This window comes from Drosophila navojoa, chromosome 4 (assembly GCF_054131105.1).
Source record: "Drosophila navojoa isolate 15081-1374.11 chromosome 4, UAZ_NAV_1.0, whole genome shotgun sequence".
Classification (NCBI taxonomy): domain Eukaryota; kingdom Metazoa; phylum Arthropoda; class Insecta; order Diptera; family Drosophilidae; genus Drosophila; species Drosophila navojoa.
The window spans coordinates 10,501,240-10,514,924 of record NC_142892.1 but is presented as its reverse complement, the minus strand read 5'-3'; the positions used below and the strand labels follow the sequence as shown (position 1 = coordinate 10,514,924).

Below are 13,685 nucleotides of genomic sequence, written 5' to 3'. Positions count from 1 at the left end.
TCGTTGCGTCTCTTTTGGCTTATGTTAGGGGCTGTTCGCGTCTCTGTAGAGTGTTACATAAGCGAGCGCGAGAGCGTCGCTCGCGTTCTCTTGAGCTGCCGTTTAAGTCCGTGCAGCTGCCCAAAAATAATTCAACATTAAAAATAGACAGAATCAAAGAAACTACGCCGTCTCCTCTCCCCCTCGGCTGTTGCTCTTGGTAGTTTAAGTGGATTATTGCGCATATGTGTGGACAGTTTTTTGCTGTTCGACTGGGGGTCTCAGAAATCAATTAACTGCGCGTCAAAAATGCCTGACCACGGTCCGGAAGTGGAAGCGTAGCTGTGTCTCGCTCTCTGTGTGTGTGTGTGTGTGTCGGCAACACACGCACATAGAACATTTATCAAATGTCAACGGCAACATATGGCAAATGCCTGCGCAAAGTCAATATACAACATATGGCATAACAGTTGTGCGTGGAAGGGGGCGGGGTGCCTGTGGAAATTGTGGCTTGTGGTAGAAGTTACTGCGGCTAGCACGGCCATATCTCAGCGCACCAGTCTAATGCGCTGCGCCACTGTGTTGGCCACAACAAAGGCGCCGCAATGCAAACAAAATGCGATAAGACGAACCCAAATACTCTACATAAAAGGAAATTAGAAGTATGAAAAACAAAAATAATGAATTTATTTTTAGAGTCTGCTATAGTTTTAAAGGATTTTCTACTCTATATGCATACATCTATATATATTTGATCCCCTTCGTCCGTTACATACATAGCTTAAGCACATCAAGCCCTATTTTCACTGGGTATACGGCAATGATATATGGAATAATTTGTCTGTCTTTATTTTACATTCTTCATTTGCAACTTGATAAAAGAAAATGCCATTGTGGGCGTGGCCTGTTTTATTGCTAATCAGCAAAGTCCACTAGAAATGTTGTTGTTGTTGTTGTTGCTGCTGTTTCTTGTTGTTTGTTGCGCGTGTGGGCTTTGCAGTTGTCGACTTGCTGGTCTCAACTGCATAAGCTGCTAGATTTTAGCAACGACAACAACAACAACAACAAGAGCACTCGACTGCACACAATGTTGAAGCTTTTACAACTATCTAAGAGGAGGCAGCAGAACAGCAAGAAAACAACATGCAATAAAAATGCCCATAAAAACAACTGAACTCTATCTAATGTCTGGCACAAGTTGCACAAGAAAATAAAATAAATACATACATATATCTATGTACATATACATATATATTTATATGAAAAGGAAGCCAACGCAATAGAGAAACAAATGACCAAAACTAACGACTGCACTGGCAGAAAGAGAGAAGGGGGAGTTAAGTAAGTCGAGGCTAAGATTTGAGAAAAGTGCAACAAAAATTAAATGAAAAGTAAGTCAAGCTGAAACTTGTTGTTAAGAATGGACATATAATAAAAATCATAAAAATAATTCATTAAAAATAAACAAAATAAGAATTGCAATTACACAGTGAAACATGATAAAGTTTCCTAAAATATTTTATACCTAAAGAAAAGTAAGTCAAGCTGAAACTTGTATAAAATAATACAAATAATTCATTACAAATAAACAAAAAAATAACACGGCTAAACATGATAAAGTTTCCTAAAATATTGTATACCTAAGGCAATATTTAACAACTATAAAAAATAAAAAAACTCAAGCAAATTTTATATAAAATTGCAAAACTAAATAAAATATTTTTCTGCCTGCCTTTTTTAAAAATTCCATTTCACATTATATAAAATTGTAAAGTACATCAAAAACAATAATTTTTCTACATATTAATTTTTAATTATTACAAAAAAAGAATCATTTTTTAAACTTTAATTTAATGCAGCAGCAAGTCCACTCCGTTTTCTTAGCGTGTTGCTCCACTCTAACTCTTTTGCCTAGCCGGCCTGACCTTGAACACAGCTCGCTGCTGACGTCGACTGCGCCGCCAGCGTCACTGCTCATTGAAGCAATTTTCTGTTGCTGTTTGTGTGTTGCTTTTGCACGCTCATTTTCCAGCTGAAAATTTGTACTCTGCGCCTCATAAAAAGCGAGTTATTTATTCAATGCTAACATTTTACAGTTAGCTGCAAATTTGTGCAGTTTGCAACAAAATGTATTTGCAAATATTTTTGTGGATTTCTGTTTTAGTTTGGATTTTGATTGCAATTTGAAATTTGCAATTTGTGTTTACAAGCAAAGAACTTTAAATTCATATTTTTAATTTGCGTGTGTAAATTGTTGCGGCTTATTGTTGTTGTTGTAGCTGTTGTTGCTGTTGCTGTTGCTGTTGCTGTTGTTACTGTTGCTGTTAACGCTCTGAATTGCTTGAAGGTTGCGGCTGGCTGAGCAACAACTCGCTTATATAACATTTATTGGGAGATTGTTTCAATACCACGCAACAGTAAATATTAGGGCATATTGACTGTGTGGGAAAGTTTGTTAGCCAAGGCCAAGAGCAGCTCTCCGATAATAAATTATGCATTATTGATGATGATAATGATAATGATAATGATATTGATATTGATATTGATATTGATATTGACATTGATATTGATATTGATATTGATATTGATATTGATATTGATATTGATATTGATATTGATATTGATATTGATATTGATATTGATATTGATATTGATATTGATATTGATATTGATATTGATATTGATATTGTATTGATTCTTGCATATCTCTGCTATGAATTGATTGCTCTGCTCTTGCTCTTGCTACTTGCTCTTCTGATCCTGCTGATTGTGCCCATGATCCTGAATGCTCTGCTCCTTGCTCCTGCTCTGCTAATGCATAAGTGATCATGATACTGCTAATGTCATTGCACTGCATCCTGCTCCTGATCATGATATGTCTTACTCTCTTGCATGCTCATGATTTCATTATAATAATGCTAATTAAACTACGCACAACTTATTAATTAAGAAGAAATGCTAAATTATAAATAAGAATTAGTGCTAATTAGTCTAATTACACTTATAGTTGATTGCAAAGCTAAGTTGATTGATTATGATGTATATTATCAGCTCCATGACATAGATATTTATGCCTGCAGGGTATCTCTCGGCCTGGCCTACTACTGCCCACTGGAGCACTGCTACTTGTTTATTTTGTTGTTGCTGTTGTTGTTTCTTATGGCTTATTTGTTTGGCTTACCTTGAAATGATTTTTTTTCGCTCAGCTTGGAGTTTAACTGTGCTGCTGTGAGACTGTGTGTGTGTGTGAGTGTGTGTTTGTGCCTGCTCGTATGTCTATTTGCTTTCGCCTGTAGCTGCTGTGGTCGTTGCCAAATGACGCATACGCAATGTTGCAGCCCCCGCAACCAGTTGTTGTTGTTGTTGTTGTTGAATAAAATTGCGTCGCAAAAACAAAATGGAAATTCATGAAAAGCAGCGCCGACAGTTGGCGCCGCCCGAGTGTGGGTCGGTCAATCACCTGTGGAAAACGCAGACGCAAATCAGATTCAGCTTGCCCAGCAGTTCCCTCTCTCTCCCCTATTGAGCAGCGCTTAGAGCAACTTCTCGCATTTCCAGGCGAGCTGCTGCCCGTCGACCTTGGCTTGAACCCGCAGGCGTTAAATTGACATTTGGCCGCAAATGGAATCTTTACGCTTCGATAAAGCCAAATGAGAATATTACAGCGAGAGTTGGACAAAGTTGAAATACGCTAAAAAAAATAAATAAAAAATAAATAAAATCAAAGATGAGAGCAAGTCCTTAATGCTGCTGCTGATGATGTGAATAATAATCATTCGAATGCAAATAAAAATGTAAGACAGAAGAGAATCAGAATAATGGCAAAAACAAAGAATGAAAATGAGAAAAAAAAATGAGAATAAATAATAATATAAATTGTTAATGCAAACATTATTATTAAAATTATTATTATTATTATTTTTTATATATAAAATATATATATAAAATATATAAAAATATAAATATTTCAAGTCTATAGCCAAGTCTTACTTGCCCTGGGGTATTTGAGCTGGAATCACAGTTTTTTTTTCTATTTATTTGCTTTCTTTTTTCTTCTTCATCTTTTTCATTTTTTGTGCGCTTTGACATTTGAGCCGCCTGCTAGTGGCGTTGGCCACGCCCGCACAGCCAAAAGAAATGACGCAAAAGATTATAGAAAAATGTGCTCAAAGATTTTTTTATTTCTTTATTTTTATTTTTTTGCGTCCCCAAAACATGAAAATCATGGAAAATGTCATGAAAATCGAGCAGCGAAGCACGAAAATTCATTGTCATTTCATGTTTAAATATAGATAGAATTATTTGATGCATTTCCGCCTGACGAATGTCAGGTGAAATGTGTGTAATGCCTAGATAAGAATGTCTATTATAGCTTTGCATACATATTATATAATAGTTATAGGAATTACGCATACGCCGCGTGAATTGCAATCGCAATCGTCAGCGCCATCGCCATCGCCTGTCAGTGAAATAATTAAAATGCTGTTGCATTTTAACAATTTCACAATATATTGAGAGAGAGAGAGAGAGGGAGAGAGTGTGAGGGAGAGAGACAAGCATAATTAATGAACTCTTGCAATTCTGTGGCAAATGAAACGTTTAATAGCCCAGCCGAGCCGAGTCGAGCTGCGCGTTTCGCTTCCTGCTTTTAGTATAATGCCAATGCTAATGCCAAAACGGCATTAAAGCGTAACTCTCCCTCTTTCCCTCTCCCTCTCCCTATCGTGCTCGCTTTGTCTTTGTCACTTACTGAATAGGTATTTCTCTTTCGCTCTTTCTCTAGAGATTCGCATTTAATGTCTGCATTCTTATTTATTATTTATTTATTGTGTGCTTGAATCGACACAGGATTGAGCAGGAAACGGCATTTGGCAAGAATTTGCATTTAGATTTATGTGTTAATTTGTTAGTTAGTTATATGTGCATATGAAAGGGGTATATTGGCTTTGTTTATTACTATTAAATTTCGTTCTTCTTCTAAGCTGTAAAATAAGTTTTAGCTAGGCAGACTTATGTGAAGCATATAAATATATATATATATTCTTAACTATATTTGATTACATAGCTAACCAAACACAGCAAGCAGCAGTAGCTACAACAACAACAACAGCAACAACAACAATTGTAATTTGAATACCCTGCAGCTGCTTTGTCTTTTGTCTGTTTGCTGTTGCTCGCAGCATAAAGTTAGCGCCCTTAACAAGCAGCCCCCTTAAAGCACACACACACAGAGAGAGACACTACACACACACACACACACACACATTTGTGGCGCAATTTAATGGGCATTCAGTGTTTGTTGGTATTTGGGTCAGTTTGGCTCCAGCTTTGCGCGTTTTATTTCCTTCAGTGGGCTTTACATAATGAACCAACTGTGCGTGTGTGTGTGTGCGTCTATTTGCATTGTGTGTATTTGCACAGAGCATAATCAAAGCTTGTGCCCAGCAGCAGTCGGCGGCGGCGACGGGAGCATGCGGCGTATACGCAACATTTATTTTTAGCAAATTGTTTAACGACGCTTTTTCCCCATTTTTTATGTGCTCGGTGTTATTTTTTTTTTTTGTTTCGCATTGTGCACAATTAAGTTTTGAGACATATAGTGCGCTGATCTAGGCAAACAATTGTGGACAAGTTTCTAAGCACACTTGAGCCAACGCGGCAGAGAAGCAGCCAAAGCGGAAGTCGAGAATGGCTGAACGAAGAAACTTTGTTGCAACTGTTGAAATTTGTTATAAAATTAAATTTAATCTACTTAATGTTGTTGCTGCTGTTGTTGCTGCTGCTGCTGCTGCTGCTGCTACTTATGCAATCAGCGAGAATAAAGCGAAATTCGCAATTCACAAAATCATTTTTAATGTACGTGACGAAATCTGATTTCAATGCGGCCAAGAGAACACACACACACACACACACACACACACGAGTGTTTACATATAGATATGTAGATTGCAGCTACATACATACATATACATATATTATTTATATATTTAGCTCGACTATCTTGCAGCCAAATGCAATTTATCAACAGTTGGGCTTAAATTGTCTGCAGCGTTACGGAAAAATGATCAAGCGTAGGATGCGAGGGAGTCGCACCATGGCCTTCCTCTCTCTCTATCGCTCTCTCTCTCTCGATGGTGTACTATGTGCTTGGCTAGCGTTAAATTCTCTAATAAGTGCAAATTGACAACAACAACAACAATAGCAACAACAACAAGAGGCGCATTGCTGCCTTTTGCATTTTAATTGAATTTTTGCTCGAGTTGTTTTTTGTTGTTGTTGAAGGCAATTACGTTTATAAGCATGCTGACTATATTGAACGGGAAGTCGGCAGCTTTAGCAATGAGATATATGTTTATGTATGTATATATTTATGCATAATATATATTTATATATGTATACATATTGCGTGCTGCCTGCATTCGACTTGCTATAGAACTTTGTTTCTTTGCATTTATTTATTTAGCTAAAACATGTATTTACTTATTCTAGATATGTATGTTCTTAAGGGTTTTCTAAAAGCATAATTCCTGTTATATAATAAGTCAATTAGGCCTTAAACAATTTAGCTGCCTAAAAGTTCTTTGATTAGGATTGGAAAATTTATATAAGTAAATATTTGTCTATTCTTGAGAATTAAACAGAATCCAAAATCATGTTTGCTCCAAGTTCCTTAAAAGAAATTAGTATTTCACTTAACTATATTAATACCAACATTAAAATTATCCATTGTAAGCCTGAAAATTCAGTTATGCTTGCTCAATTAAAGTAAGGAATCCATTACTCTCAGCTAATATAAAATTGCTAACTGAAAGTAAAAGCTTTAAAATGAATTGAAAGTGAATATTGTTAGCTAAGTGTTATTGCTTGGCACATTCTATATCTAGCATGGATAGCTGAACAAGTCTCGATCGTAATATATACATCAATTTATAGGCGTTATCTATTTGGTTGTCAACGTAGGCCAAATGGCTTTAGCATAATTCGCATAGCGCAAGCACACTTAGCCCCAGCTTACATCCTCAATTTACCTAGTCTTATCTAGCTAGCTATTATCACCCAAACACCTACACACACGCACATGGGCAAAGAGTGTAAGAAAAAAAGAGAGGGAGAGAGAGAGAGACAAACACTTGACATCAATTTGGGGCAGAAAAAAAAAAAGAGTAAAAATATTGACAAACATTTCGAATGCGTGTTTTACATAATCACAAACATGAATAACACTTGGACAACAGCAACAACAACAAGCAACATATTCAATGTTGCAACCACTTCAAAATGCAAATCTTTCGCTGAAGCTGGCGATGAGCTGCAGTCTGCATTTTGGATATTGCCTGATATGTAATCACTTTTTTTTGCAACATTTTGTATAACAACTGCAACAATAATAACAACAACCGCAAGTAGAGGGCTAGCAAACACGCTCACACATGTATTGATATCTACGTAGCGCTTGTTTTTATGTTGCGTAATGTTAGGCTACATAATCGCGTTTTTTTAACAGATGCCCCAGCCTTGTGGCTCTTAACAGTTAACAGCACAAGAGCGCGCATCCGTTGGTTGAAGAGCGCCAACATTAATTTGCTCTTACAATGTTAACGCGCTGCTTGCCTTTCTCGAGCGCTGTTAAGTGAGGGCGCAACATGTTGCTGGCATTGCTCAAATTAATGTTAAGCTAACAGCAGCGCAGCTCGCAACATTTCATGTGCTAACCATGCTGGCAACACGCTAAGGCAGTGTAACAGTGTAACCAATGTTAGTTAACAGGCGCGTGCCGTGCTTTGACGACAGCAGCGCTGTGAACGTCAACGTCAACGTCAGCGGCGACAGCGAACTAATTGTAAAATTTGCTATTTCTGCTAGTTGGGTGGCTGGGTGGGTGTTTTTGCTTGCTATAGATATAGCTTTAGATGTGTGTATGTGTTTTTGTAGGTATATATATATATTTGCAATTGCTTGGCAAGCGATCGTCTCCAAAAACGTTGTCAGATTTTGACATTTTTATTTTCATTTTCGTTTTAATTTTCTTGCCGTTTGACATTAAGTGCGCGATTTCGTTTGAATTTTCATTAGTTGGCGCCCATTAAGCAACAATTAGCATACAAGTTTTTGTTTAATATGTTTTCTAATGGTTTCCCTCTCTTCTTCTTTCCAGTGCCGAGCAATTTTAAGAGTCTCTGTTTGCGCGCCGAGGTCCTATTGAAGCTGAGCCACTATCAGAGCTCCCTGGCGGACATTGAGAATGCGCTCAGAACGCGCTGCACTTCAGCGAAGGTAAGACTATCCACTACAGTGAGCACTCGCTACAGCTACTTATATTGAACTCTCTCTTGCAGGCTCACTATCTGCGTGCCTTGGCTCTGAGCGGTTTGGGTCGCTTGGAGGAGGCGCTGCTCAATGGCTTTTTGGCCATTTGCCTGGACAAAAACACAAATCTCAGCAATTCGGAAATCTTTCAACATGATCTCGCCAAGGTGAGTCCATAGCTCTATTCTGTTTACAGTTAACTAATCTAATGGCTATTAATGCTTTCAGATTCTGCAACGTCTTTTGGCTCAAACACCCAGGAGTCGTGATTCTCTGCCGTCGCTGGCTGCGCAGCAGCAGCAGCAGCGCAGCAAAGCGCCGTTCACTCTGCTCTGGGAGCAGCTGCGTCGCCGCAGGAAACAGCATCATCATCATCACGTGCACCTGGACGATGTGGAGGACGAGTTCAGCCTGAGCTGCGAGCAGCAGCACTACGACAACTACATCATGGACGACGAGGAGGAGGTGGTGGAGGCGGCGGCCATGGACGGCGACTTTCTGTTTCCCAGTGCGCTCGACTACCTCGATCCGCGCCAGGTGTACGATCAGCTGCACAGCGCCAAGCAGTTCGAGCTGCAGGCGCGTCGTCGTGCCAGTCGCAAGCATTGCCGCAGAAAATGGGCAGCGGCGCAGTCAGCGCAGTTGACGCCAGCAGCGACGGTCGAGACGGGACGCTGCAGTCGTTTGGTTAGCGGCGTCTTTGAGCGCACGCAGCAGGAGCTGCAGCGACTGAGAAGTGAGTTATTTATTAAAAAAATATTGAAAATACAAAAAATACCAAAAAAATACCAAAAGGTATAGACATGAAAACAGTTAGGTAGAAGAAAATTAAGTATTAATTTGATGCAAACCCTGTTAGGAATTGATCTAATATGTAGTATTTTTTTAATACTAACAAAATACTAAAATATAATTTAATGGAAAATATAATACGATTAGAAATGCCATTAATATCAAGTCTTAATTCTAATCAAACCTCTCTCTCTCCCCCTTTCTCTTTTTCTCTCTCTCTCTCGCTCTGTCCTACAGAATTGGATAGTTCGGAGCAGCGACAGGTGTCGGTGGGCAGTCAGCTGATCGATGCCAGCGATTTCGACTGCGTGCTCTGCTGTCGCACGCTGTGGAAGCCGGTGGTGACGCCATGTGGACACACCTACTGTCTGGTATGCTTGGATCGTTGCATGGATTACAACTCCTCGTGTCCATTGTGCATGTCACCACTTGTGGAACTAAATGTCAATAATCTGTATCAGGGCTCATCCTCGCCAGTACCCTTTGCGCTGGCCAAGCGGCCAGTTACGAAATTCCTAGAAGCCGCAATGAAACGATTCATTCCAGACCACTACGAAACCAGATTTCGACAGGAGATCGACCAGGAGCCGTCGGTGCCCGTATTCATATGCACCGCCGCCTTCCCATCGGTGCCCTGTCCGCTGTTCGTCTGCGATCCGCGCTATCGCTTGATGGTGCGACGGGCCCTCGAGTCCGGCGACAAGACGTTCGGCATTGTCCAGCCGCACAACGGCAAATCGCGCTACTATGACGTGGGCACCATTCTGGATATCAGGGACTGCGTGCTGCTGGGCGACGGGTGCTCCATACTGAGCACCATTGGCTGCAAGCGCTTCAAGATCTTGGCGCGCAGCGAAAAGGATGGCTATGAGACGGCCAAGGTGGAGTACATCTACGACGAGCCGATTGCCATCGATCAGGTGCAGTCGCTGGCCGCGCTGCAGTCCCTGGTGCTGGCCAAGGCCATTGTCTGGTTCGAGAGTCTGAGCAGCGAGCAGAAGCACGAGATCTTCCAGAGCTATGGCCAAATGCCGCCGCTCGAGCACAGCTGGGAGCTGATCACCGACGGCCCCGCCTGGGCCTGGTGGATCATCGCGCTGCTGCCGCTCTCCCAGCAGCTGAAGGTGAGTGCGAATCGACAGCGATTTCTATTTTCTTTCAACTAATTCCGCAATCTCTCTGTCGCTCTCTCCTATCAGGTGGACATCTTGGCCACGACGTCGCTGATGAAACGTCTGCGTGCCATAGACAAGACGCTCGACTGGCTGCGCGAGCTCAGGCAGCGGCAGCCGCAGCAGCAGCAGCAGACGCCGCAGTCGCAGTCGCAGCTGCAGCCGCACGATGATCTCAGCCTGGACTGCGAGGAGCAGGTGGCCGCCGACGAGGGGGCAGCCAACGGCGACGAGTGCTGCCTCTACGCGGAGCCACACACAGACGAGGAGCTGCTCGTGTAGTGCAGCTGCCAGCCTCTCAAATCATAGATCTAGCTTTAGTTATATATAGACGATATGTGTATGTGAATAGTGCTAGGTTGTAGTCGTAGTCGGGTGTCTAAAGCGTTTCTCAATGTGTAAAAGCAAACTCTGTGTCTAAAAGCCATTCGTATTACACTTTAACTGTTATCCTAGGGGCCAAAACGAAAAGGTATATATAGATCTATATATATATATATAATATATTTAACTTAGCAGAACCAAATTATCAGTAGCAACTGTAACTGTAACTGTAACTGTAACTGTTAGCTATTAGCTGTTAGCTGTTAACTCTAACTATACTGTAGCTCTAAATACTGTAAACTAAATGTGTGTAAACGTTGAACTCGATGTGTGTAGCAAATGAGAGAGATTTACAATATATATATATAGTACTATATAACTATCCATATATCTGTATATATACAAGTATATCACACATACAATCAAAAGTCGCGCCCCTAACAATCTAGAGAGCCACCCCATATATAACTTGTTGAAACCGTTGTAAAAAAAAACGAACACATTCCAAAATCGAGTAAAAACTATAAACTAGATTGAATTCTCTGCTGCAAAAAAGTAACTGTAACAACAACAACAACTCATGGTTTCTACAACACAAATTTTTAAAGGGAAATACCAAAACATGTAAAGGCCAAGAAAACTTTTTTGAAACGAATGAAGAGGAGAAAAAAAAGCAGATAAAACTCCTTGAGAGTTTTTGTTTTTTCTTAAATTCTATGTTTTCTTTTTCCTAGACTAAGCGGCTGGAACTATAAGACAATCTGCAAACCTATTTTTTCTTTGTTATATACTCTATATATATATATAAACTAAAAACGATATAAATATAAAATAATAATAAGCAGCTGAAGAAGAGGAAGAGCGTGTAGTTAGAATTTCATGTTTTTCCTTTTGCAAACGATTTGGCTTTAGCTTTCCTTTCTAAGTAAACTCCATAGCTGTCTCTCTCACACACACTCTCTGTCCCTCTTTCTCCTCTTTCTATCACTCTCTCTCTCTCTCTATCTATCTCTCTCTCTCTTTGTTAAACTATATTCAAGTTATATATTCTTATAAATGCTTCTATATATATATGCGCAGGATTAAATCTAGCTCGTTTTTCTGTATTCTGAGAGGTATATATGTATGTATGTATGTATATACCATATCTATATCTGTATCTGTATCTAAAGTCCGCATTCCTATAAACAACACACCCAAACACACGTACACACACACACACACATAGCAATTAAACTAATTTAATTAGCTTTAAGCCAATGCCTCATGCCTCATTTCAATTGTTTATATTTTTTGTTGCTCTTCTGTTTTTGTATTTGTAAAGCAAATGAATTTTAAAAACAACAATTTGCTTTGCCAGTCAGCTCATTTAACTACAAATATACATATATTATATATATATATACATGCAAATATATAGCGGTACTTGTATATAGTTAGGACTTTGTTAAATTTACGCCTTATAAACGAGCATAAACAAGCATCTTCTTCTTATACGATCACGAATTTAATTTTAATACATACACACACACACATTTAGCACCTAGCTATGTAATTTTATACAATCTATAATTAAAAAGAAAAAGAGAAAAAAACTAAAAAAAAAAGCAAAACGAAAAGAAATTTCAAACATAATTTGTAAACGTTTTTTGTGTCTAATTTATAAACGGAAAAAATTGAGAAAATAACAACAAAAATACAAATAAAAAGAATATCTTCGATATATAAATGAAAAAAAAAAGTTCAATTGATTTTCTATTCGCATTTTTCCAGTCTATTTAAAGAAATCAACTGAAAAGGAAAACAAAACCTTTTACATTCGCCAAGCCACAAAACTGTACAGTTTTTCTTCAACTTTTCGGTTCATGCCCGTTAGACGAAGTGGGCGGAGTATATTGGCTTTATGTAATCTCTGTTGTTGCTATTGAGGTTGCCGTCTAGAAATGTGGGATATATATGTATGTTATATATGCTCGTTTCTTCGGGTTCCTCGAAGCAGTCTTAAGAGTTTGTATACCCGTGAGCTCAGGAACTGGAAAGGGTACGAGTATATTGGTTTTGCACTTCTAGAAGTTCCTATTGATTTATTTAAATAAATGGAATAAAGGAACTAAATGTGGAAGTTCTTATCCTCGCAATCTCATCTTAAATGGATATTTAATTTAAACTATCCTTATGAACTCGAAAAATTCGCAATTCCCATATATATCCTTTTATAAATATTAAGAATATATATAATAATATTGAAAAGAGAAGTCTTTAAAGATATTTTGCTTTAGAAATGGGAGAGATTCGAATAAAAAAAAACTGAGGAAATACTAGAGGTTAGCTTGTTATTGACAGGTAATACTGTTATGAAAGCATGCCACCATAATTAGTATAAAGGTATATATAAACTATACAGTTAGTTAGATTAACAAGCCTTACGCTCTAAGATTCTTACAACTGCTCTACAAATATAAAGTTATATAATTCTTCTCAACAATCAAACATCCCATAAATAGATCCACAAAATATCAAATGTCGGCACATCAATCAAATTTCTTATCAATTTCTATTGCCGTAACGCCGTAAGCGAGTATTATGCTGTCAGTTACGCCTCGTTGCACAATTCTGGCTTGGTTTTGCTATTCTTTTTGGGTTTAATGATATTGCAATGCATTCGCCTATGTAGCACTTAGCATCTGGCATCTAGCCTTCGACTTTGGAGTTCAACGCTACGAGAAAATGGAAAAGCCACCCAGTAGAAGCATTGATAGAGCTGAAATGCAAGGCATACGATTTGCCGGGCTACGGTCCATAAATATTTAACACTTGCTCCGATATATATATATGTATATATATAGATATATATATATATATGGGCACTGCACTATATACAATCTCAATATATCCTGTCTTGCATAAACCCCAATAAAACTCGATAAACAAAATTCCGCTGTGCAATATGCAAATCGCAACTATTACTTCAGCATATTATAAATACGAAATATATAGAGTCTAAATCTGATCAATATGATAATTGATGAAACTTTCAAGTCGCATTTGCATCGATCATTTGATATGCCAAAAAAGAGTAAAGTTTACAAAGTTCGCATATCTATGCAAAGT

At 38.7% G+C, this 13,685-nt stretch overlaps 1 protein-coding gene across 2 annotated transcripts in view; it reads left to right on the top strand.

The window, feature by feature from the left end:
- Positions 1-12,197, top strand: part of LOC108650165 (LON peptidase N-terminal domain and RING finger protein 2) — a 32,319-nt gene extending 20,122 nt beyond the window's left edge. For both annotated transcript variants that reach the window (XM_089259803.1, XM_089259804.1), the window contains exons 3-7: positions 8,135-8,253; positions 8,316-8,453; positions 8,515-9,022; positions 9,316-10,202; positions 10,278-12,197. In XM_089259803.1, coding sequence (XP_089115929.1) covers positions 8,135-8,253; positions 8,316-8,453; positions 8,515-9,022; positions 9,316-10,202; positions 10,278-10,532 — 1,907 coding nt within the window. In that variant the 3' untranslated portion in view covers positions 10,533-12,197. The remainder of the gene's footprint in view (positions 1-8,134; positions 8,254-8,315; positions 8,454-8,514; positions 9,023-9,315; positions 10,203-10,277) is intronic.
- The last annotated feature ends 1,488 nt before the right edge of the window (positions 12,198-13,685 follow it).